This window comes from Coturnix japonica, chromosome 8 (genome assembly GCF_054131305.1).
Source record: "Coturnix japonica strain WE chromosome 8, WE-NBRP24, whole genome shotgun sequence".
Classification (NCBI taxonomy): Eukaryota; Metazoa; Chordata; class Aves; order Galliformes; family Phasianidae; genus Coturnix; species Coturnix japonica.
In genome coordinates this window covers 20,245,504-20,273,423 of record NC_140670.1, presented here as the reverse complement: position 1 = coordinate 20,273,423, position 27,920 = coordinate 20,245,504, and the positions used below count along the sequence as shown (strand labels likewise).

Sequence of the window (27,920 nt, the reverse complement as noted above, 5' to 3'; positions counted from 1 at the left end):
CAGAAGCTGCATGTTTGCTTTCTGATTGTTTTTAGCTTTGTGAAAGCTTTAATTTGAGAAAGGAAGATTTCCTCCTCAAAGGAAAGTGTCATTATGACACTGGATCAATTTTAGCAGCCACACATCGCAGACATACAATTACTGCAAATGTCTCCTCCTGTACCATGGGTGGTCATCTCAATTTTTACAGCTGCAAACACCATTGCTCAATTATGCGGACTCCTGGCTTTATTACACACTGGGTGGCACTGTGGAAGGCTTTTTGTTCAAAATGTATTTTATGCGAACAACTTCACACAGAATTGCAAAGTTAAAAATCAGAAAAAATTATCCTGTGAATTCAACACATTTGATTGTAATAGTGGAACACTTAGGCAAAAAGGGAGTATCTCTCTTTCTGCTTATTGTTAGAATGACACTACATGATAAATGGTCCTGTTTTAAAAAGGTTATGCGTTCAGTGCTTCCTAGTACAAATTTTTTTATATTATGTATCTGTCTCAAAGAAGGAAAACTTAGGGTACTTCTGAGAATGCAGGAGAGAAAAGAACAGTATTGTATTCTTTCAAGACTGTCATCACTCCTTGTTTCTGGAGTGTGCCTGTATCTTGCAGTAGAAAATAAAATTTGGAAGCAAACTGGCTATGTCTGGGATTAAACGAGAAAAGAAAGATGTAGGAACTATTTTGATGGAAAATAATAATAATAATAATAATAATAATAATAATAATAATAATAATAATAATAATAATCCAAATCAAGACGAGTCCAGCCAGAAAGGAACATTTGATCAATTTGTGCCATTCGCTTCATCCTAGATCAAGGATTTCACATTCAGGACATTGAAATTGCCCATCTAGGCTTGGATTTTCTTTTCCTTGCCCTTGTCAAATAATTACTGCATAATAGTGAGAAAAAAAACTGTAAATCTAGCTTGTAGGTCTAGCTTGAGCATCAGACAAAAAGAAACTCTGGAGATTCAGTTATATCTTATAGTCTTGAGAAACATGTCATGGAAATATACAGTTCTATGTTTTTTTCAAAGTCTGGAAGCAGATACCCCATAGGATAAAATCCAAGCCATATGCTGACAACACAGGACTCTTACAATCAATTCTTTTCTAGGGCCTTAAATCCCACAATGCCTCACCTGAAAATTTGGGAATTCAAAAGCAGCTTTCTTCCCAGATGCCATTGTGAAGATAATCTCATCATTTTCCTGGGCAATGTCCTCATTAGCCCACTAAAATTCCCATGGAAACATGTATCACATAATGATACATATACATACATCCTACATGAGCAATTTTTGCAGCACACAGAGAGTAACACTGGCATTTCTTTGTAATTCACAAGGTTAGTCATCTGTCACACTGAAAAAGTTATCTAAGAGAGCACATATGAACCTACAGACAAGAATATTTGCTACACTGTGTTGCTGCAATGAGTTTATATTTTGAAGGCATTTAAGATATAAAAGGAAGGCAAGTAGTGACATCACCCCTGAGTTAATAAAGTTCTCCCTTAGACATGTATTTGTATATTTATCTACTATGCAATTATGTATTTTCTTCTGAAACATCTAGTATTGACAACTGTTGGCGACAGAACATTTGACTAAATGGATCGTTAGTCTGATAATGTCCCTGGGTTTCAGTGTGAGCTGAGGATTCCCTTGCATCTGAGCCTTACTAGCACATATACATACAGCTGAAATCGACTGAGCGCTTAGATCACTGCTGCATCTCATAAACAATGAGAAAATGCTGTATTGTAAGTAGAGATGCTAAAAGCAACCTCCTTTGTATAAGCAACACAGAGGAAAAATTAATGTAAAAACTTGACATGGTACTTTTGCCTTCCTCTATAATGACATCAGTAAACATCTTCAACATTGATTTTGCTTCTTATTAAAATGGCCTATTAGAAATATAGACATTAAACCAGACAAATGCAGAGATCAGTATACCTGCAGCCAAAAGCATTTAGACTAGAATTATTACCGTTTCACCAACACTAACAAGCATTGTGAAACAACTACACATAGAGTTCTGAATACAGGTCTTTAGAAGTATGATGATCGCTGGTTTCCTCTTGGTGTCATTCTGTACCAGAATTTCCTGAGGCCATTACTTGAGCAAATACTAGTCAGTATCTCTTTTTTCCTCCAAAATGTTAGTACAATCCCCACTGAAATTGTGCCTGTGGCAGAAAAATGACCTTTCATTCTGAAACCAGACAATAAACTGAACAATAAATGTTTGAAGATGCGTTGTTCTCTATTTTGTAAAGTAAAACTACATCTTGTGAAGATGGGACTATTTTACAGATATAGATTCAAGCTAAAATATTTTATATATCTGAATATAAAAAATGATCTAAAAATACAAGATCAGAAATAAAAATCTATTTTTGAGGGCAAACAGTACCTTTCTCTTATCATATAAGGCATGGTTATCCAACATCATCTTCCTTTCATGAGTAGCATACCTCCGCAAATCACGTCCAAATTGCTGTAAAAAAAAAACAAACAAACAAAAAAACCCCACATATAACTAACTCTGACAAAATGAAACTATTACTTCTCTATAAGAATCCTAACATCATACCAATCTCTATAAGAATCCTAACAGTATACCAGTCTCTGTAAGAATCCTAACAGCATACCAAATAATAACACAGAAAAATTTCCTCTATTAAAAAATAGTATCCTGAACAAATGAATCATCTGAAAGGGCAACGATTGGCAATGAGCCATCACTTCAGTTGGCTGGTTTGAGAATAACTGAGTGCTACTCGAGAAAGTAAGGCTACGCACAGCATACGACAGACTCCCACAGTCACTAGGTGAATTAGCTCACCAGGTAGCTGGAGCTGAGCAAGGTAGAGAAAGATGGATTCCTTTCTTACAAAGAGCCTCTCAAACTGCATTTTCAGACCAGACATCCACCTGCAGAGTTGAGCGCTTTTGAGTAGGCAGACACCTACTGGATATAATGGACCCCAAATTTTGCAGCACTTAATCCAATATCCAAGTAAATACATTTTATCATCTCAAAATAGAAAAGTGGCTGAAGTAACTCATCAGCTCAGCAAGGGAACATATCAATAGCAGCAACTGGCCTCATATAAAACACTCTGCTTCCGATTAACTTAAGTAGAATAGAGTGGTAATGCTTCTAGCACGTAAAAAAGCTCATTCAGAGCAGGTTTAGGAGCTCTTAGTAACACCATGTAATATCAGAGGGAAAGAATGTAAATTATGTACTAATTTTGTCTGGAGAAAGATTAATTGTATGAATTAAGTGATACAAGCGAGTGAGTTTCTCACTACAACAACTACTCATTATAGTGTCTATTATGAAAGTACCTATCATTTGAACTTTGATTTCTATATTAGAATGATAATGAAAAAAATATATTTTCGTTCAAAACTAATGAGTAAATTTTAAAGTTTTATTCTTTTTAACAATACACAAATAAAATAAAACTGACACAAAACAATTTCATTAATCCAAAGAGAAAAGAGTCAAACTGTTTTCAATTTCCTATGAAACAAATTAAGTTCCAAATCAGAACATCTCCTCCAATAGTAAATGTCCCATAACATGCTTATAATAATCCTGTAACACTTTCCTGATCACCTCTTTACTTAGTAGCAATTTAAGCTGCTTGTTAACACTAGAGTGATGTAAAACTCAATCATATGGGAGACTGAAAACAAGCTCTTCATGCAATAAACCTAAACACTGTGCTTCAAGGAAAGTGCATGTTAGCATCACATCAGTGATGAGTTCAACAACTCCAACATAAGATCACTGATTTTGAGATGTGGAGAACTGGAATATTTTAAAAATTCCACGAATACAGAGTAGTCCTTCAAAAGCAAAACTAGGTTAACAGTGCTACAAAAAATAGACTTGTTATGTTATGGTTACTTACCCTGGAGCCTGTCCAGCCTAACAGAGCATATGCATATTGCTCAAAGGGGGTTATGACCAGATCCACACGGATTGCCTTCCAGTCTTTGACTTCTGCCATGTCACATTTTTTTGACGTATTGTAACTGCTGTTGTCTACTCTTGGCTGGTATAATTTTAAAATTGCAAAACACTTCTGAAAATGATCCATGGCATCAACATGCCTGCTTGGGATCTGTTCTTTAACAAATGTTGATTCAATTATATCGCAATACAGAAGTAAACCCTAAAAAGAAGACATTGCTTGCATTAAATTATTGCATTGAAATGACAGACTTCCTAGGTAACTATTAAAATTTTTTGTAAAAATCAATGTCAGTAAACACAGAACTATGAATTGCCAAGCCTGGACAAAGTTTAGACAATAAACCAAGTATAACTTCTGGAAAAATATTATCTGAATCTTGGAGGGAAATTTACAGTGGTACTCATCTGATAGAGACTATATCTTGTTTTATACTAAGAAGACAATATTTGCGATTCTTCCTCTCCTTGTCATCCCTCCCCTTAAGGCTTTTGTGGTTGATGTCAACAAAAATTTTGGAGTAGCAACTGATGCTTTCTCACAAGGCAGACATCTAGTAAAACACATTAGGGGAGAGAACAATCTTGGCGACAGCTTCCAAACAAAGAATTTGGACTATCTGTTGTGTGAGATTTCCGTGTGACACAGCCCTGATCATGACTTTTGTTTGAGGGGAGTGCACCATAAAAAGTGCCAAACCTAAAAAGTCAGAATTTATTAAAATATAAACACAATTTAATAGTAAAGACAGGTCAGAGTGAGAATTAAAACAGAAGTAATAGAGTGTTGTGAATGAATTCCTACTAATCCAGCACTGCAGGAAAGGCTGGGCAGAAGGGACAGTGCCAGCCTTGCTACCTTTCAACAGTTAGTGGGGTTGCAGTAAATTCTGCACTATTCTCTTTAAGATCTTTAGGAAAAGCATCTTTCTGACATATCTCAGCCCTGTTTCTGTGTCTTTTGTTTGCATTTCTAGGCAACTTCCAAGGCTACTGATTGCTCAGGCATTTCAGACTTACCCTGTACTCCCAAAGGTTCTTAAATCAATCCATGTTCAGTCACCCTCAACTGAAGAGCAATCTCCCCCACTCCCTGCAGCCAGAACACTTTTCCTCACAAAAAGCACAGTACCTGGGATGTGAAAAAGACCAGCCTCCCTTTCTCTGCTACCCAGCACATCATTATTAGCAAATACAAAACATCGAATACACAACAGCAAAGTAATAAAGTAGATATTGACCATAATTCTGCTTCCTTCAGTCATGGTTGGGATTTCAGAATAGAAATGGGGCTTGATATGCAGTAATATAGCAACATGCAGAATCACAGACTCTATGTCTATCAGAAGGGCTCAGCTGGCAAAGAGATTCCACTTTCTGAGCACGGTTCCAACATGATGAAAACACTCAGATGTAAGCTTGACTCCTGGTACTCAACCTTAATTTAGATTTTATAGATTCATAAAATACAGGAGACCACTCCAATTGCATCTCTCTGCAATGCTACACAGGAAGTAGAGATTTGTCTTTGCAAAAGAAATGTGGCCTTGTCATAAAGGTAAGCAACAATAGCGCAGAAACTGCTTCCTTCATAGATTAACACGTCTAACTATTATTAAGGAAAATTACTAAGCTGAATTTACTAACCATACTCAAGCTAAATGAGCCTGTTAGTTTTCCCTTCAAGATCAACAGGCCAAACAGTAATTGTGAGCTGTCTTATCATAGTTGTTTCTCAGTTAAATCTACGTATAGATCAAACACACTTCTTACACTTCTGTGGTAAGATGAACAGATTGATTTTTAAAATATCCATCCTCAGGATTGTTTTATGTCCTTGGATCAAATTTTTTCTCTCCTCTAAATTCCCATAAATGTGTATATATCCTCCTTCCTCTTCTCTAGGAATTTTTATATTAAAAACAAAACAAAACAAAACAAAAAACAAAACAAACAAAAAAAACCAAACAAAAAAACACAACCCTGACTTTTAGTTAACATATCCATTATTATATGGTAAAGAAGAAAAAATCACATCAGCTTTTGTTACAGGGTTATTTGTTGTTGTTTCCTTTTCTTTTAAAATCTGCAGCATTGAACTGAAGTCATTTAGAAGCGATTCTCTTAGATGGTTATACATGGTTATCTACAACATTCTCTACATCAGACCTCTTATAAACCCAGCTGATAATGAATAGATTTTTGGAAGGATACCTCTACTAATAGTAATGCTAATACTTAAAATATTTTAATTTTTTTTTTTTTTTTTTTAGCATAGCGCAAGTATGATAACTTTATGGTTTTGGTTTTTTTTTTGTTAAATATCTTATAAAATGCTTCACAGCAATAAAGTTACTTCCATTACTCTGAGCTAGTGCACGGGGAAAAAAAGCTTAACAGGAACACTTAGGAAGATGTGAATTCTAATTCCCTAAAGACACTGATAGGTATAATTAGATTTTCAGCCTTCATGTTTTTGTTGAAGATGGTTCCAAATTAACAATCCCATTATTTTATTAGAGATCAATCATAGGCTATTCTATGAGTCACTGGTCCAGCCCTTTAATGAAAACTATTTGCCTTGGATCAACAATCTTTTACTTCTTTGGAATTGTCATAAACCAATCTAAGAAAACTCTTTATGTAGCTTTCACTCTGGATTAATAGTTTCCAAGACTGCTGATTTTAAAATGTTTATTTTTAGCAGGTGCTCTCTCACATCCATCATTAAAAGTGATTATAATTTTCACTTGATTTTACCCCAATGTCAAATGCACTGATGCTCGCTACTTCAAAATTTAAAAATATAGTTGTAAATGTAAACAGAGTAAATTTGACATGTAAGAATTTGCTGTACTGTACACACTAAAAATAATTATGTTCCCTCTACCTAAAGTCACCCAGGCTACCACATCTACAGAAGATTTTGCCCTCTAAGTCCCAAAGCTGTTTTAAAGTGCAGCATTTAATGATACAACCCACCCATTTGTTTGCTGGTGAGTTGGCTGTTTTTCCTCCTCTCTAACTCTTCCTATTCTTCTGTTTAGGGTCTTCAAAGGAATGCTCCTTGTGCATCTGAGATCAAGCAATTATGTAGCAATTACAGACTCAGTACTGGAGTGAGTATTCATATGTTCATGTATTAAAGATACTTAGGAAAAAAATATTTTAGAACTAGATATCCCTGGGTTATTTTTTAGTGCTTTTTCATAGTTTTTGGTTGGGCAATTTCTAAAGCTGGTAGGAAATCACAACAATTTGCCCTTTTAAAAGCAATTATGCACACTTAAATAGTCTGAGTGCTGGCACACCAATAGTATTGAGAGTGGAGTCAATCCATGATCAGACTGGGGAAAAATGTGAATCAATAGCTGAAGAATCAATCTAAATACGTTCTTTACCATTCTTCATTACTCTTACTTAAATGAAATTCCCATTTTTAACAGTAAAGTTATTATTCCTAATATTGGTAGGTGAATTAATTCTGTTAAAGCTAAGTAATATAATATTTTATACCACCTGAAAATGTAATCCCACATGTTCTTCTGAAATACAGATATGTTATTGTTCTAAATTTCCTTTTCAGTTTACTGAAATAGAACAGAATTATTTTCAGTGAAATATCTACAACTAATCCAAAGTAGGTTGTAGGCATGTTAGTTCAAGGTTGTAACACAGAAAAACCCATGCTTAGGTGAGGCAAATGGAATTCTATAAATTCAAAGAGCTCAAGGAACTGATGCCTGAGAGCAATCAATGCAGCTAGAGTGAAGTATCATTAGGAAATGGCATCAAAGGCTCAATCAGCAATACAAAACTTTACAGCTGCTGCCTAACCATGCAGCTGCCTTTGTCCCTTTTATGCCAATTTTACCAACTTGAAGAACTTGAAATTCCCTATGCAGAAATATGGTCTGAAATTCTGTGCATGTCCCTGGTGGGAATGTCCAGCCCAGTACCAGAGCTCAGGAACAAAGATGTTTCCCTCTATTCCATAAACATTTCTACTGGTGGGCAAGAAAGACTGTTGGAATTGCCCACACTATATGGAGCACCTCTCAGCTGACAAAGCACTGAAGAAGGTAGTCCAGAAAGCTATGAAGTTACCCAGAATTGAGGAAGAAATTCAGTTCTATGCATCTGACAATTAACATCTACATTACTTTGTCCATACACAAGTTATATATACATGCATACATACTAAACCACATATAGATATATGGAGTACATACCAGAAATATCAGACTTAGTGAACATCAGAACTACCACTGCTGCTGGGACCTTTATGTAAAACATAACAATAAGAGGAACACTTCTGCCTATTTTATACAATAATTTCAGAGGCCGGACATTCACACTCAGCCCCATCCTGTGCCCAAGTAAATTTAAGCCAAATTCTCTTATGTCCCATTTCTGTGCTCCAGTCGCCATGCACTAGTCTATTTTAGTTAAGAATGCCCTCAACTTCTTCTCGATGATCTTTAGAGGTCCCTTCCAACCTCTACAATTCTGTGATTCTGTGTGATTCTGTGATTCTTCTGAAGCTGAGCGAAAATGCTCAGTGAAAAATTCAGAATGTAAAAGGCGAGGCAACATTTGTTTACATGGAGTGAATACAGTTCTGAACTGATGGAGCATTCATCTGAAAGAAATAAGCTCTTTGTTCTGGCTTCTGTATCTTGTATCTGTAACTGTTTCTGTATCTTGTCTCAGAAATGGTTTTTGTTGCTACCGAAATCCAGCTGTTACTCAATAATCCATGCACTGCTGTTCTGTGAACCCTGTTTACAAAAACCTTCAGTAATGAAAAAGCTAGATCACTCACTTTTTCCTCTCCACCCACCCCAATGGGACATCAGGCCTTTCTTTCCCCGACCCGTTCGCCACAGCAAAGGTGAATGATGTAGTCTAAACCAGACCACAAAGTGCTGGAATATGAATGCACAGGAAGGCATCCATATTCTCCATTGTCTAAAAAGCCATCAGAAAATGGAAATGGCAATGTGAGCTAATGCAATATTATACTTACATGAATAAAAAAAATAAATTTTTAAAAGTAGAGTATAGCAATGCCTGCAGTAATGCCATCTCCCTCTATTCATGGTACATACCTAACAACAGTATCAGTGCTAAATAGAGCTCCATAGGTTTTTAGCAAAAAATAAAATACTCTTTACACAGAATGCGAATGAAGCCGCATTGACACAGATGGCTCAGCCTGTTTGCCTACAAATTTCAGTGAAGCTCTATCCCACAGACAACTTAATTTCTTACTTCACTGAAGAAGTTTCCTGGAACCATTAAAACCATAACCTGTGTACTGCATTGCAGTTTTTTCCATTTAGCCTTTGAAGTTCATCAGATTCTGTGTTCTCTGTACTTCAGCCCATTCATCCCTGATGATGCTGCATCAAAAGCATAATGATGTTGACTTAACCACTCAGTTCCCAGCAGTTTCCAAAAGAAGAATGTCTAAACTTTTCAGCTAAGAAAAAGGTCCTTTTAAACTATTCAGATAAGGGTGGGGTTCATAGTTTAGAAGTTAAACATTGCAGAATCCTTCACTAAGAGCTGCTGAAGAGAAGGCAACATCATGACCTCCATGACATTCTTTGATGAATCTGGGCTTTGAAGCAGTAGCACAAAACTGGAAAGCTGTGAAACAACCGACAGGTGTACTGTCAAAAAGTATTACAGCGTTTTAGGTTTCTTCTTTTTATTTTTTTATTCTTTCCCTCTTCAAAATCAAAGCTAATAAAAAAGCAAGAAGAGTATAATTGCTTTCTTTCTTTTTGTATTCTGATTCTGCTGGCAGCTACTTTTTCTCAGTAGTGATGGTAAAAGCCTATATATTACAACTACCACAGTAGAGGGGATATAGAGTGTTGAGAAAAAAAAAAACAAAAAAAAACAAAAAAAAAAAAACCAAAAAACAGAGCATTGAAAATGTCTGTCCATAGGTTTAAACAATCTTATTTAGGTTTGATTTCTACAACCACTGTGCATTCCCCTTCTGATATTTTCTTCATGCTGGGATCTCTAGAAAAATCCTAATCTTTTACACCAAACCCTTGACCTCCTGCTCTCTCACTGCACTCATTTCTGACAAATTTCATTCTTCAAAAAATATATAAATAATTAAATAAAAAAGCAACGGGAACAATTTATTTTCTGTTTCTTTCCTCTCAATTCCATTTAATGTAAACACCTTGGGGTGACCTGAAAATATTCTACCATTGCCAGACTTCTCAGACAACCACTGCTCTCTTTAAGGTAAGTGGAATATGATCGAATGGGAGAAGGGATGAAAGCCTGCACTTGGGGACAGGCCCAAGAGTCACAGGAGTTTTTGAAGGACTGAGGCACATAGCTTCCCAGAAGCTCAAGTCTGCTTAAGGCAAAAGCACAACTTACAAGAAGAAATGCAGCTTTGCTTAAGGAAGTGGGATAACTGAAGAAGCTTTACATAAATAATAAAGAGATGAAAATAGAGTTGCTCCTCAGCAGTCATTAATTGCCACCGCTTCATTACTTTTCAGTGCAGCATAAAGTCTATCTGTAAGTAGTCTACTTCAATACATACACTTTCCATACACATTTATCACAAAATCAGTGACAAAACTAGTAATATCCTTTTAGCATTTTGAAGACCAGAAGTCAGCTAAAGGAAGCGAAATCCCACTGGACCTGTATTAGGACAGATCAAGTTTGATGTCCTGCCATTAAATCCAGTGGAAAGGCTTTAAAACATAACATTTATTCCACAAGATAAGTTTTGTTTGTTTGGGGAATGTTTTTTAAATCTCTTAAAATCTCTTAACCCGTTATACATTAATTAAAGTCCATGGGTCAAGAATCAGTTCAAAGGCATTCTGTCCAAGCTGTCTGCACTGAAAGCTGACTTTGCTTAGCAGTAGGGCATTTGATGATTCACTTCAGACAAAGTGCTGCTCTTTGACATGTTGAAATGCACTCAGTTCCTTTGAACAGTACAAGTAGAAAATGTCAAAAATATCTTAGCTGGCCAGAAAAGAAGAAAAAGAATCAAAAGTTATTATTTCCAACATGTTGTATTTCTGACCCAATAATATTTTGAGGTACCTCCACCTATTATAATTTAAAATCTTCCAAGTTTAAAGCTGCTTAGAAATGAAGAGAATTGAACAGAAAAAAATCTTAGATTAATAATCCATCTGTGAAACGTGTGCAGTCAAAAAAATACAGATATCATAAAAGGCTACAACAATTCTCACAGTGGAAGCCAGGAAAATTGCTAATATATGGGCTGAATTCCTGGAGCTGTATACCCAAACTTTCAGATTACCCGTACGGTAACAGAAGTCCACTATACTTAAAGTAGAGATCCCTGAAGTAAAAATAGTAACCTGGGAGAAACTACTTCCATTTCAAGGAGAATGTGTGTGTGTGTACATATATACACACACACACACACACATATATATATACACACGCATATATACATAACTATATAATAATTTCATTTAAAGTATAAGAACAGTTTTACTGTGCCACCCAAACCTCCATTTAACCTAACTTCTTACCTCTGATCAACTTCAGATTCTTATGGGAAGATATAACAATGCAGAGAGCACCCCTGATATAGCCTTCAACTGCAACATTCTAAGCTGAAGTTTATCTAGACAATCATGATTAATAACAACCGAGAATAACATCAGATTTCAAAACAGTGAAATAAGGGAGAAAGAGTCAACTTAAGTACTGCATAGGCTTAATTCAGTGCTTTTAGAACACACACACACACATAGCTAAATGTTATTATGTTCATACCTGCTTTTTCCATAAGTTAACAACCTTATGCAAGAGTTCATCATCTTCTCTTTGTCCTGGACTGGTGATCAAAAAATCAATATCATGCCCAATCTTCTTACCCCTGAAAGCAATAAATAACAAGAATAAAAGAGTTAAATTCTTGTTGAATTTCACACTACTTTCAAAGAGAATATATGTATACTTTTCCTGAAACAATCAAAACTGAACCTTCTCTTTTATCAGGCCTGTCAGTTTGCTTTGTTAAATAATAATTTAAAGTTTTGATGCATTTTCTCTGCTGTTCAATTAGATACTGCAGATCTATCTAATGATCTTAAATCTCTTTTTTCCCCTTAACTCTCAGAAGCAAAGGTTTCAGTCATTGCTGGAAAAAAAAATCATAATCAAAATATCAAAATATATCTTAGGAATCCAGCATAGTAACAGCAGAAAAAGCTTGCCAATCTAAACAATGCAGTCTTAAACAGTCTTCTTTTGCTTTTGATGCACATCTTAATGAAAAAAAATGCATGATTGTCATTTTATTTTTTTAATTTTTTTTTACTATTATGTAAATATTTAGGCATAATCCCTAAATATTTTAAATTTCTTATCTTTTAAGTATAATGTTGTGTTTTGCAGGGATTGATCATGGGTTGCTGTTGAATTTTTATTATTCAATTGTCCTTTTGTTTGGGTTTTTTTCTGAGAGCAATTCAGCCCTAATTTCACTAAGGCTTTTTATCACACTTACTAGGAATTTAGAATTATATCCATATGCACAGTTTAATCTTAAATGCTTTTAAAGAAAAATGATGTCATAACCTTTCTTTCCTATATTTAAATCTAGACATTCAATTTGCTTTTCATCTAGTTACAAATAATGTTATGTCTAAATTGTAATGAGATGTAGTTATCACTGGAAAACAGGAAATAGCAAACTATCTGGATTGTTTCCTTTCAGAATCATAACAAACTTGAGAAGGTCTTAAAATTTATCCTGAATTGCAGAATATCTGAGGACTGCAGAACCAATACAAAATATTCATTGTGTTTGAAATATTGCAATAAGGACAGTGAGCACGTTTATTTATTGACTGTAATCAGGCCAGCCTATGGAGAAAGCAGAGTCACTACTGTAGAGGAGATGTTTCTGAAAATAGGTGCAGTATGCAGGAGATAGAGTAGACAGATAGAATCTGAAGTAGTAGCACCTGAACTTAGCATAACTTCAAAATCTCCTATGTAACTTAGAAAGTCTGCTTGTGCAGCTATTCACAAGGGTATGTGATGTTGTAGCTCAGGTATGTTTCAGTTCAGTTCTGTTTCCATTATCAAAGAAGTTGTAAACTGTTACGCAAGGAGTGAAAATTGGAACTATCCAAAACAAATTATTTGCTCTTTTGTATTTACTGAAATGATTCCTTCTCTTGAAGTGGTGTATAAAATTGAACTTGATTTCTTAGACTTGGAAGTTTGTAGGAATAGATCTGATTGGCAGATGTCTACTACCATTTGTGTGACAGAAATCATCCAACTGATGGATAGTAGAACAGTGTTAGCAGAAAAATATAAGGAAATGAAAACCTAGGTTTCACATTTGACAATCAGTCTAACTCACTATAATGAAACTATTGTGCCATGTCTGCAGCAAAGTCAAAACTGCTTAAACAGGTGGAAATGATTTCAAAAGAAGTTTCAAACAAAGCATCAGTCTAGCCTTAGAATCTGAACAGCAAGTCAAACTCATGAAGTCAGTATTCCAAGTAACAATTTCTAAGGTGTTTCTGTAGGATGACATTCATTATCTCATAAATTACCATAATAATTCAAAATTCTTACATAGTAGTTTTTATTTTGAGATTCAATTTTTTTTTTTTTTCCAAATGGAAGGATCTTCATGTTCCTATCTGAGAGATGCAGAAAGTGGTATAAGAAAACTTGCCTAAATTATTATAAAGGAAAATACTCAAAAGAACTTGGAAACTGAGGGAACCAGGAGTTGATTCCTAATTCTTCCTCTGGTACTCAACACATATGCAATACATGCGTATTTTAATCTTGTCTACAGCTGCCTGCCTTAAGCTGGCTGTAATAAACCCAAGGTGTCAAACTTGCCATCTATTTTGTGTAACAGAGAGCTGAAGTTACAATATTTAGATCTCATACAAAACCATGCAATATAAGTTCACTGTTACTGTCAACCATATTTCATATTTCTCCCCTCAGGCAGTCCGACACTCCCTCCCAACTTGTTGTTGTCTGCAAACAATATATACTACTCATGATTTGAAAGTCATGTAGAAAATTGCATGTTGGTTTAGACCTTCATTCTGATAAATTTAAAGGGAACATGGTCATTGATTACAACGGAGTAGAGCTTTTCCTCACATATACTATTTTTGTATAAGTTTGTATATTTTTGTATTTGTGTATACATACGGTCATGGATACATGTAAAATCATGTAAAGAGCATGTAGGATCAGGTAGAGCCAAGCTCCTCTGTCCAAGCTCAAAAAGCATATGTATATGTTTATCAACAATTATCTGCATATGCATGCCAAGTTTTACTGAAGTTGAAGCAAACTGTATACCCTGATATGATATAATAAAGAACTTAAGTTAAACACTATGGTGCTGATATCTGATCCTCAAATCAAATTTTGGAGTACTATGTATGCAGGATATTTTGAAACCTCAAGGCATTCTACAGCAGCTAACCAATACAAGTAGAAAATCTGATAAACTGGTTTTAGCTGAAGAAAGACAGACAGACATTTCTCTACCACTAACAAAGCTTTCCTATTGGAAGAGCTTGAAGCACTTTTTATAGAGCAACAAGTTACGTGTCAAAACCCAGAAAATCAATTAGCAAGCTTTGAGCTTATAAAGTGTTCAAGAAGATGCCTTATTCTCATGTGTTATTGTATTACGTAAAAGTGCAATCTTTTCTTAACTTTCCTTGCAAGTTCTTAAAGCATGTGAAGTAGTAAATGAACATCAACAGCCTATGTTCATAAGAGTAACTGCATTTCATGCTCAGTATTTTCTTGGAAACATAAGCATCAAAAACAAATCACAAGAAGCACAATACCTCTGGATGGACCTGTTATAACAATGATTTATTATTGCCTTTACTATTGATGCTATGTTAAGCATAGAAAAATTACATCACAGTGTTGCAGCCTTGCCTGCAAACTAAGGAAATAAATGTCTTCTTCAAAATGTTGCAGTTTGTTCACCACCGCTTCCTATATCTGCCCCTTTCAGTTGTGAAGACCACCTGCAGTAGCAGCACATTCCTTCAACTGTGGTCAGATGGCATCTCCAATATTTGCTTACAGCTGTACTTACAGCACATAACACACAGGTGCATAATTTCATAATTTCCAGCTAAACTTGCTATACAGTAGTTACCGTTTACCAGTATATTCTGTCCCCAGTTCCCTGTCAGGTTCTTGTCATTTTGACCTACAATATGCTTTTTCTCCTGTTTTTTTGTTTTTTGTTTTTGGGGGTTTTTTTGTGTGTGTGTGGTGTTTGGTTTTTTTTTTTTTGGTTTGTTGTTGTTGATGTTTTGGTTTGTTTCTTTGGCCACACTGTTTTGTGCTCTGTTACTACAATCTTACTCTCATCTATTTGCTTGGAGCCCACGGAAATGCCAAGGAAGAACACAAGAATACTCACATACAGGTGCTTGTGTTCACCCTGGAACCTCCTAGCCTGATTTTATAGTCTCTGCATTGTGATGATCTGATGATCTTAGAGGTCTTTTTCAGCCTTAATGATTCTATGATGGAACTGGATTATATTTATTAAAACAGAAAATTCCTGATAATATTAACTATCAGATTTAGTAGATTGAAATAATATTAAAAATATTAATGGATGTTTTACCTGTCTGAATTGCAGCGTATACATTGAATGAGAAAAAAATTACTGCTACAAAATAGACGTGTGAAAAATGCTGGCTATTGGGAAAGAGAGAAACAATACAGGTCATTGGGGATTTCTATGCAACCAGTAAAAGTGGTAAAAATTTTAAACTCTTACTTCCTCTATCATTTTAGTATTTAAATACATTTTGTTACAGAAGAACAGGAAAATTAGTAAAAAGGAACTCAGATCAGTACTACATAGAGTAAATAGCGCATAAATTGTGTAAACAAAGTATCATGGGTTATAAATTTCCCTTTCTTCTAAAGAGCGGAGTTCAAAAGGAATCCATATGAAAGTCATCTGTATAACAAGCTGGACACAAGACAAGTGCTGAAAGCCAATTCTGAAAAAAAAAAAAGACAAATCCTTTGTTTATAGGAAGAAATACAGGAATTCAATGTATATTAAACTGAGTGCTGTCTTTGCATTCTTGTTTTGGAAAATGCAGGGAGGACAGCCTCTAAACAGACATCCCCAGGTGATTTGAAAATATGAGCCCATTTGAATACTTCCTTGAATTTAGATGAGTGACATGCATAAACATCTAGGAAGACCAAATGAAATTGCTGAAGCAACGATTGTGCAGCAATGAAAAAGGAATTAAATGTTGCAGAACATTATACATAGCTGCAAGACTGCAAACTACAGTACAGCACAATGAACTTTTGTTTATGCAGCAGAGAGATCTAGGATAAGAAGTACGATCACCTCTTTAAGACATAGCAAACATAGGTACCATAAAAATATATGATCCTCAGGTAGATCTACATTATTATTAGCATGCAAGCATAGTCAAACATTCAATTATAGCTATATTGAAACACCCACACATACATAGTTCAAATGATTCTGACTCTTCCAATATTTATGTCATATTTTTACACTAGGGAGGCATCCTCTGCATTGGATCTGATCAAACTCTCACTGTACAAGTAATGACAAATTTCTGTGTGGTATAAACTGAGATTTACCACAGAGAAGTAACATGGTAATTCCACCTCTAGTAACCACAGACCTGTCTAAGGTACCACTACCAGTCTTCCACCAGAATAAGCCTTCTCAGAAAAGGAGGGAAAGAAATTCTAAATCCTGGGTACTTTGCATGTTTGTGAGTTTGCTTATTAAGCCGACTTTGATGAGACTTGGAATCAGAGAACAATTTCTTACAGTCAGATATGAAAACAATTCTGAATTACTTTCATTCAAACTACAAAGAGCTATGCTTTTATGGTGAACCCCACCATAAGGGAAAAAAACAAACAAACTGTTAAAGTTTAGTTTGAAGTACTGGATTGTAACACTGCTAGAGATGGGACACTAAAGGTAACATCCTGGACAGCTTAAAATCAAAAAGAGAGAAAAAAATCAGTTAATTACAAAGTAATCAGAAATAACATTCGTGATTTTTTCTTGAACAAAACACTACAGATTTTAGTGCCATTTTGAACAACTATGCTAATGCTCCCAGTCAGGGGTAAGTTTCAAGCAGTTCAATTAAAAAAAAAAAAAAAAGCAAAGTAGATTAATAAATAAAACTGACAGCTTTTACATAAGTTAATTTACTGAATATTAATAATTAGGATAATTAGAAATTATTTCAACGTGCTGCCGTCTGAGATATTTTTCAGGACTGATATCTGGACCTAGAGTCGGCTTCATGGATACAAAGGGTCATTAATCTCTGTGAGATATATAGCTAACACAGTTTTAAGGAATAGAACAGATCTGTAAAAGGGCTTCTGCAATGGTGATTTCATGGTGAAAGAATTTGCTGAATAGAAGAAAAGACAATGTTTCTGAGCATTTGCAACAACAAAAACTGGGTACACAGCTAAAGAAAAGTTCTAAAACTGTTTTTTGTGTGTGACAGAAAGGTTCTTCCTGTTTACAAGAAAACGCTGTAACATTTGTTTAAGGTTTCTTCCTCATACACTTTCTTTTATGTATTCTGATCAATACTATACAGAGTATCAACAGCCTGAATAAATGATATTAGCCAGTTGCTATCATAAATGACCAGCTAACCAGTATACCCCACATAAACTGCTTTTAAAATCACAGTCAGTTTTATCTCAGCAGTTGTTCTTAAAATTCAGGTCAGCTTCACATTTTCAAAACAGCATTTAGATTCAAGTGTCAATGCAACACTGATTCACATACATATAGAACAGATAGCAAGAAAAGAAACACTCACTGAAGTGCAAAAGCAGCTCAACCAAAGTTAACAGTCCAAAAACACTGACACAGAGAAAACAGAATGCAGAGAGTAACTGTTCACAGGTCTGACTTGCAACGTGAACACATTACTTTGTCAGCAGAAGGAGGGTGGAAGAGAAGCATTCAGCCAGAACAAACTAAGGGCACTTGACCATGTCAAACTCTATGAACAACTTCTTTTGCTCTCTAGGCTCATGATCTTCATACTTCCATCTTACATGACAGAGATGCAGACTGGAGAAGACACTAGAGGCAATATTTCATTTTATAGTTCATCGAATTTGATGAGTCGGAAGTCGCAGTGTACATCTTCCACCAAAGTGGAGAGGTAGTAAGATTACCCACAGCTTGGGGTAGTTACACATACATTTTACAGCTGTATTCTGATTTGAGTGCCTGACATTTCAGACATCGTGGTGGACTGAAGTGAAAAATGATTTCAAAATTTTAGGAGATCTAAACCCAAGCTGATCCAAATGTTGTGTTCAGTATCAAAATAAAGTGTTGGAACCTCTGTCCTCAGGGATAATTTTTCCCTGGTTGTACATCACAGGGCTCCTTGGAGGCACAGTTAATAGCTGTAAGATGTTTTAATGGGAGGCTGATTAATGGCTGAAATGGCAATAATCAAATCAAATTAACTGAAATAAATTCTGCCACCAGCAAAGACAATTAAATGCAAATTTGACTTCACAATACATCTAACTAAAAAAATAACATTCAGTTATGAGGTGTACTCTGACTTCCTTGGAGGCAATTTTTGGGTAAAAACAGAACGCAGTAGCTTTTCTTACAAAATTAAGCTTTGTAGCTCATTCTGAAGAATTATTTTTACATCAATTTATGAATAAAGTAATTTTGGATTAGGCTGCCTCCAAAATGAAAACAACAGAAACTGAGCCAGCATTCTCCTGGACAGCTACAAATCAGGTTTTTGTTCTACAAAGGTTTAAATTGCCAGAGATAGTATTTAGAAACTTTTTCAGACAGACAAGTTGTCCAACACAGACTCAGCTGAGCTGTGAAAGTATTTGGCAAAGGTTAACAGGTGTCCTCTTTGGATTATGTGAGGATGGACACTTCATTAAAATGTTACTTTTCTTGCCCAGTGTAAAACTAATTCTAATTAACCGGAGGCAGAACTCTATTTTCTATAGCTGTAGAAGCCATTTATTTTATTTTTGAAGTCAATTCAACTCTGTGCTGAAGCAGCTGTGGAAAAATCCTTTTCCCTCTAGGAGCAAAAAGTTTATTTATAAAACATAAGGGAATATAGTTTTAATATAACATACACAAATCCAGCACTTTCACTTCTCTTTATTCAGCAGGATATTAATGCTATGGAGCATCAGTATCTGCTGTCCAAAGCAAAATTTAGGAAACACCTAACAATGCAGACAATGCATTAATTGTGATCATCTTTCTTGTCTCAGCTTGGGGTAACGCGTCACCCACTGTAGCAGAATGGATCACATATTTCTGTGAGTTGGGGTCTTACAGGTTAAAAATCACAGAGGCGTGGAGGCTTAGTGCAAAACCTGCACAGTACCAGTTAAATCTTACATAAAATCTAATTTCACCCTCAGTGACTACACTGCCTCAAAGAAGTATAGCAATGTGTGCCATTTGCCTGATCTCTCATTAAATACACTTTCAAAGACCAAGTGTACGCTCTGCCTGACTGTGTGTGCCTTTTAATTCTCTAACCCATAGACAATATTTCTCAGAACACAAGACACCTGGGTACTCCTCTTCATGTCATGCTGACGTCTTTTTTCAAGTTTACTTTAGGAGATATTTGATGTTACTTTCTCACAGTAAGGAGGAAAAAAAAAAAAAAAAAAAAAGAATACAAAGAATGGTTATTCACTGAAAGACTTAACTTAGCATATTACTAAAAGCAAATTATCCACTGATATCATAAAGCTGTATCACATCATCTGTATTAAAAATGACTTAATGGGTTAAAAATATTATAATGCAAAAATGCTGAAAAGATTCCTTCCCCCACCTCTTTAAAGGAAAGAGTGATGAACGGTGCCACTGATTATAAACCCAGTCCATACCAGCTTTGTTACTCCTGAGAGACTGCAAAATATGTGAATGGCCATGCAAGAATTTAAGGATCTGCTTCTTAATTAGAAAGTATGGCCATTTGTAAGTTTTTTAACTGTTGTGCTACTTAAATGACACAATTGTCTTCCAACGTTCAGCCACAGAAACATCTGAATGCGGCTGTCATCAATTATACCCTGATGATGAATATTTGTCTCTGGCTTGTGTACAACACTTCTTGCTACTAACAGCTCTAGACTGCCTGAATTCTGTATTTCACATAAATTCATCAACCAAAACAAAGCTTTGATTCACCAAGAGTGCTGTCTTAATTTATGTAAATATTGCAAATGTACCTGGAAGCTGTCCATGCAATTTCAAACTTCTAAAGCTTATGAAATGTACCATACTAATCTGTCACAATTTTATTTAAAGTAATAAAATACCTTGCTTATGTTTTGTTTTTGCTTTCTTGGCAATTCCTTTAAATTATACTCCATTCCAATCAAAAATTTTAAATGACATCATAGAAACTTCCGGCATGCATAAATCAATGCTGAAGCAAAACCCTTTCAACTATTTCAAAAACATATTCACTGATGTGGTTTAGAGAGCTCATATATTCTGCTCAAAGCTAAGGGCACAGTGATGATGCTTTAGACTTAAGCCATCAATCTAGTTTGCAAGTGCAAATTCTACTGTCACCATTTTCTATGGCAGCAAATCTCTATGGCAGAAATACAGTAACTTTGGTTACAAAGAACAGAAAATTTAAATTATTCTGGTACCTGAAGTAGGAAAATGAAATTCCAATATGTATTAAGTATTAAGGATAAGGTGCAGACTAGACTTGCTCAGATACCTTGAAATACCTACTGTCTTCTGGCTTAATTCAAAGGCTTAAAGAATGTGGAATTATGCAGACTGAGAACCAAGGAAATTCAACTACTTCTTATAGGGAATACAACAAAGAGATTAGTGCATCCAAAAACACTGCTTGTCTCTAAGAACATGCTGACTTTTTAAAATAAATAAATAAATAAATAATGTAAAGGAAATGACTTTTCCCTCTCTCTGCCAAGAAACAGGAGATAATTAAAAGACAGCATTGAGATTTATAGGACTTAATCTGGTCTTCCTCAAGAAGAACTCTGAATGAACATATGTGAACATTTATGTTCCCTGACTTCTTTGGAGTTAGATCCCTAGACAGAACTAGGGGTAATGGGACGAAACTACGAATGTGCGGAAGAACTTCTTTATGGTGAGGGTGATGGAGCACTGGAACAGGCTGCCTAGGGAGGTGGTGGAGTCTCCTTCTCTAGAGATATTCAAGACCCAACTGGACACCTACCTGTGCGATGTGGTATAGGGAACCTGCTTTGGCAGGGGGGTTGGACTCAATGATCTCTAGAGGTCCTTTCCAACCCCTACAATTCTGTGATTCTATTATTTGCACTTAACAGGACAAGGTCCCAAAAACTGGGAGAGATGGAATCTTCCAGATGTGGATCAACTATTGTATAGAGACACTGCTCTGATTCAAGACAAATTTGAGCACTGCATTCAATTTTGGTGGTGTTCTGCCACAAAGTTTAATTTACCATCATAATTTATTTAGATGTGGGAAATCAAGCTAGCTATAGATAGCACATGCACTCGAACTGCCTGCAGGTGGAACCAAACAGACAAAATGAACTGACATTCTGGAATTGTAAGTCCAAGTTTTGTTTGGTGTTTTGTTTTTTGTTGTTTCTATCTCAGCTGGTACACAGTCTACTGAGATGACACATTTTAAACAGCATTAGTTGCAAACTGCAAACTCAAACCTCAGCTAAACAATATATATATTGCTAAAACAATAATCCAGTGACATCCAGAATCATTAATAATTCAGGAAGGAAAACAGAAAGGTCAGCTGCATTCAAGTTATTTACTGAAATAAGTAGACAACAGTCTGTATTATTAATTACAAAAGCCGTATATTTTTAAAAATGTATTTATGAAGCTGTCATTTTTATTTTTTTTTTAAACAGGAAATAAATGATCTTGCAACTAAGGAAATTTCCATTCACCAGTTTAGATTTTATTGTCTAAAACAGAATTGGCTATTTACTTAGAATCTTATCATTAATACATATAATTTTTAAGACATTATATATTCTTTTGAACGAAGAAAGAAAAAGGATGTTATAATGTCACTATAAGAAAATTAACAAAGTTTTATAGAAATATTTTTGTTGTGTCAGACTTCTGGTTGTAGAATTAAAATTCTGCTTCCAAACTCACCTAGTTTGTTTCTTTCTAGCTAACTTCCTTGAGAGTTTCAAATTGATTATTTACCTTTGCTATATTCCTTTGTTACAGAAACTTTTGTTAAAATGTTCTTTACTATGCATGACTGCTTTGGCATTTCCAAAAATCAAAATGTTTACTTTGGATGATTTAGAAGACAAATATTAGTACTTATGCAAGGAAGGAAATGAGCTTATTTTCAGGATGTCTGAATTATAATAGATGTTAAGCCTGGATTTCACTTATTTGGAAGTGATGGAACAATCTGTAGGATCAACCTACCATAAAAAGAAAGGTTCCTATGTGCTTCCTGCTCAACTGTACTGGAAGTTATATAAACATGACAGATTTTCTATTAAAATTCCTTGAACTGAGAAATAAATTACTTGCATCCACCACATGGGAAGGAAAAAAAAAAAAACAAAAAAAAAAAACAGTAACATCTCACCCCATCTCAACTCCGAAAGTAAAATAAGATCGAGACTTCTGTTTGAGCTGGTAATACGATTGGTGTTGGGTTCGAATAATTGTTCATGTATGTGAATCAGTTATAAAAACAGGACAATCTATTTCATGAAGTCAAATTCCACTTAGTTGCGATTGTTTTAAGGTATTTTAATAATCCATTCCATATAATGGCACAAAATATCTGATGATTTAAAATTTAAATAGTATTATCGTAGTAAATACAGCCACAGGCTGATGAGGTTGAGTCTAGACTTCCTGTCTATAATGAAAATGATTACCAAAGTACTTCTGAAAAAATATTACACACAGTGTAAACGTGATGCTTATGTACCACACCTTTGGTTTTAATGACTCTGCTCTCTTCCTAGAAATTGTCAAGTGAACAGTTTGGTATTTTCAGGCTGACATTTTCTACACTTACATATTCATGTTGCAAGTACTGGGATTTTATAGAAGCAACAGTCTAGAGAAAATGAACTAGTTGTCTTTTGAGACATAATTTGGACTGTGTAATCTACTAATTTGGTCTGAGGAAAGCAGAGCTTATTCTTAACCTTTGGGATTAATTTAGAAAACTGAACTGTTACAGGGAAAAAACCCCACACAAAAAAACAATATTTACAATTAAAGGGAACATACTTTACACCAGAATCAAAAGATATAACAAATATGCTTATTTCCCCATAATTTTTTCAATTATAAACTGAAATAAACTTGTCAGCTGGTCTGCATCAGTGTTTTGCCAAGATAGCCACATTGTGTGATTTCACCGTATCAGACAGCAGTTTCCTGCAGCTGAAACGGTTATACTTTTTGGGCCAAAGGATGTTATTCCATTTTAGAAAACCATTTAAAGAGCAGAGGCAAAGAAATACTGCATCTCCGCAGAGAAAGGCTACTAATATACTCTTAAAGTATAAGTATACTGGAAAACTCTTTTAAAGTGCAAAGAAGGCTGTCATTAAATCTACCTCCTACCTTAAATAAATTGCGCAGCAGTGAAATCTTGTTACTCTCCTTTATAAAAGTCCCTTGCTCTGCTTCAAGGCTTAGTTGATTTAATACTAAACTGAAATCTTCTGTGATTATTCTTAACCAAGTTTTTTAACCCCTAAACTACATCAATGAAATATTCTGTATGAGAATAAACCTTTTGAGCATTCTCTCTGCGGCCTTTTTCCTGATCCAGACATCATAGAGTTCTACCCACATATTTTTAGAGACTCTCTGAAAGAGTCAGTCATGTCATATTTCTCTAAAAAACTTGATCTGATTTCTTTCTGAATATAATCTTTCTAAATCTGCACTGGGTTGCAATATGCCCAAAACAACAGGACACCCTGAGAGTGTCTTCATGTTCTGATTAACTATATTTGTCTACCTGAGAGTGTCTTCATGTTCTGTAACTATATTTGTTTATTTCTTTAGATGAAATATGAAGATATGTTTCCTGGGCCACCACTACTTTTCATGCAAATCAATAATCACATAAAAAAAAAACCAAAACTTTTTTTTCCTGTTATGATACAACTGAGATCAAGGTTAAGACACACACTGACATTTTAAATAGAAGGTATTTATGAATGCTACAAAATGTCTATCATAGCCAATGAGTATAATTGAGCCTATCTTATCAGGTTCTGCTGCTCTCTATTTAGTGCAGATTTTTTCATTCTTCTATAATATATCCTGATACATATCCATCCAACTCCCCCACAACATAGCAACAATTCATGATAAATTCCACCATCCTCAAATTAAAAGCAACAAAATAACTATTTCTGACTACCTCTTGTAGCAGGCATTTCCTATGTGATTTATTTTTAACCTTTTTAATCTTATCCTTGTTACATGACATGTAGAAAATGTCTTTTCTGACTCACATCCTAACCAAAAACATTTTGCCAGCAGTTACCTCCTCATTATCATATCCACACACCACTAGCATGATCATGTCACCCTTAATTACAATGTTAGGGCTGTTCTTGCTCTCAGGGATCTGTGAAACATACCCTCTGGTTGCTCTGAGCATAATACAAGGTCACTCATGCTTGCACCTTTCCTCACGGTTATCTGTCAGGAAAACGCCATTCTTTGTGCTGTCAACTGTCTTCACAGAAGCTAATCAGTCTACAATAAAGTTTGATTTCTACCAAGCAGTAAACGTGCAGTGAGTAGGCTGTGCTACAAATAGCCTGTTCTCAAGCCAGCTTTCTAGAAATAAAATCATAGTAAAAACAATGCAGCGTACTACATATTTTAATTAGAACAATGTTCTAATCTCTTTACTCCTAACAAAAGGCATTTGATCCTGGAAACACTGACCTGCCTGGCATCTAAGGCTGCCAAATCTCTTTGACAAACAGTGAATCATAGCATAATGTTAGTCAGTTTAGTAACTTCTCACTAACAAAGAGCAAAATATTCAGAACTTCATCTCTAGTATATGTGCTTTCAGACATTTATGAGAAAAACATACTAATAAATCGAAATATCTTACGATTTGAACAACAATATGCTTGGAGACATATGATGCATCAGAACGCTCTCTGTGTAAGGAATGCCCATTGAAGGAGAACCACAAAGACAAATTGTTTTCACATTCACATAAATTGTTTTCACTTCTGTCCTGAACTGCTTAGGGGCATACTCCAGCTTTTATAAGCAGAACAGATGCTTAAGTACTGTTGTCAAAGTAAGTGAATAAATAAATAAAGAGATAGACTCTTGCTTTCTGTTAAATCTATACATCTGATTGCAAACTAAGCATCATTAACACTGCTTCTTTTTTTTTTTTTTTTTTAACCCATTAAATCTCTTATTTAGCACTATAAATTAAAACTGCTATGTTTTTTTGCTGGGAACTTAGCCTGGAACAGCTGGCAGAGTTTTTGTCTGATTCCTGTTGAACAAAAGTATCAGTTTCTTCTGTAAGTCTCTCAATCTTACAAAGAACCATGCCGCAAGAACAGAGAAGAGACAAAACTCAGTGGAATCTTTATAGCTACTGTCACATTTGCACATTAGGGCACAACACATGCACCAAGCACTCATTCAATAAAGCCAAAAAAGGCAAAAAAAAATAATAAAAATAAAGCATTCAGCATTTGAACTTGATGTGCCAGACTTCCTCAGAGACTCTATGTTGGACTTGGTTACTAAGACATTTACTCTGTTGTGGCAGGTCTTCTTTTCCTGCTTTACTAAGCAGCATCCTATATCCTTCAGGTGCATATGGAGAAGAGTCTACTGACAGTCACAAAGGGGAAAAATGATCACAAAGGAATTGCTGAGCAGAGCTCAGAATAAACCAAAGGTGAATCAAAGTCCCAGAAACAGTGTATCTCAAAGAAATCTTGCAGATTCTTTGGACAAATGTTCACATACTAAAATAGGACTTTTAGCGTTTACTTGCACTTGGACCCTTTGTGATCTAAGTGAGAAGATAAAGCTCAGAAACAGTAACGAGGCCACACAGAGTGCTTTCCGCCATCTCCACCTGGTAAAAGGATGAGCTCATTAAGGATTTTAAGTGTGAACTGGATTTTCTCCAAGTTGTATGTGTAGTCTGCTGAAAGAGAAGGGATAATTTTCAATTGCTCTAAACAACTTTTTAATTACTATCTGTCCCCTTTCATTGCATTCCCACCTCAAGTTGCTGGGATTTTGGAAGGCATCTCTTCTAGCAAGCTATCCCAAGGAAATTATTTTATAGTGAAATAACTAGAATTATCCAGCAACCTGCACACCCCATCTCAAAGTCATACACATCTTGGCTTTGACCCCTGCTTTTTGTTATGGTTTTCTCTTATGTTGTCACTTTTTCTGAAATCTATTCTATTTTTCTTTTTAGCTTCCTATTTCATTTTTCCCTGAATACATTCCACTCTCCCCACTATCACAAGTCCTCCTTGAACTTAGAGACCTATAACTTTAAGATTTTTTTACTTATAGGTTTCATGTATCACCATGAATATATTTTATCCTATGGTTATTTGTGATTCAGCCTGTAAAAGCCTCAGTGCTCATCCATTTACAGCAAACATCTAACAAGTATTGTATTTCAAATATCCTACTTCAACATACTCCCTGGCCAGAAAGTTAAAATCCATCTTTTTAAATTCACAGGCTGAGCATTTCAAAAATCAGTGCAGGATACTATCTGTCTTCACATCAAACATTTACAGGAGACACTCTTATTATTGCAACTTCTCTGATTATTGTGACTATTCCTGCTTCATAGGAATGCCCATGGAAAATGCAAAAAAGAAAAAAAAAGTTAAAGAAAAAGAAAAAAAAAATGACTGATGACTGAGTAATATTTGCTAGAGCTTGATTTTGTTACAAATTCTGAATGATAACTATAGCTGATGATTTATTTTTTCTCTAATCACTAAGTCTGCTTATAATAAGGATTTAGCAGAACATGTCAGAAATATGTGATAAAACAGAAGGATTTGCGAGGACAGTTAAATATGAATGAGAAGGAAATGTTTTAGTCCAAGATACCATTTCAATTTCTTGGCCAAAACCCAAATCAAAATATTCCAGTGATCTTCAAATGCCATTGCTTCACAGAGGTTTCTGTACCTCTGACCACAGTTTGCAGTCTGCATATGAGCACAATTTTATGAACTTCAAATTAACTGCAACACAAATAACACAACTCTGCTACAGAGCAGTTCTAAGGTTATTGTCATTGATCTTGCCTGAGAAATTCTTATAAAGCGATACTTTTCTCACTACAGATTTTGAAAATTAAGTTTATTCAGTCTGTGAATACATCTCTGTTCATAGTCACGTCAGGTAACAATTATTTGTACAACTTCCTTTTAATCGGAAGAGCTTTTATGCCCCCATGGCATATTGTACTAATGCACTTCCAGATAACCAAAATATTAAAAGAGAAACAATTCACCTTTAGCATAGGAAAGAGATTTTTCAGATAATAAAATTAAACTAATAAATCAAGTTTAGCACAATCAGTATGCTCCGTAACATACAACACCTGCCTCTTCCTCACACCCCATCTTCAGACTGTATCTTATAACAGTGCCTGTGGCCACTGGTTTTGATTGGAGTTTTTTTGAAACAAAATGTATCCTATTCAAACTGTATCAGCACAGTGCTGTATCCCATGGAAGAGACAG

At 35.1% G+C, this 27,920-nt stretch overlaps 1 protein-coding gene across 5 annotated transcripts in view; it reads right to left on the bottom strand.

Annotated features, from left to right (window-relative positions):
- The window catches only part of DNTT (DNA nucleotidylexotransferase), an 84,506-nt gene that overhangs the window by 18,694 nt on the left and 37,892 nt on the right, over positions 1-27,920 (bottom strand). For 4 of the 5 annotated variants that reach the window (XM_085555199.1, XM_085555200.1, XM_032445538.2 and 1 more), the window contains 3 exons: positions 11,814-11,916; positions 3,943-4,206; positions 2,430-2,513 (listed from right to left, as the gene is read on the bottom strand). In XM_085555199.1, the coding sequence (XP_085411325.1) occupies positions 2,430-2,513; positions 3,943-4,206; positions 11,814-11,916 (451 nt within the window). Of the gene's footprint in view, positions 1-2,429; positions 2,514-3,942; positions 4,207-11,813; positions 11,917-13,711; positions 16,079-27,920 lie in introns of those variants that run through there. The other variant, XM_085555201.1, reaches the window with a different exon arrangement.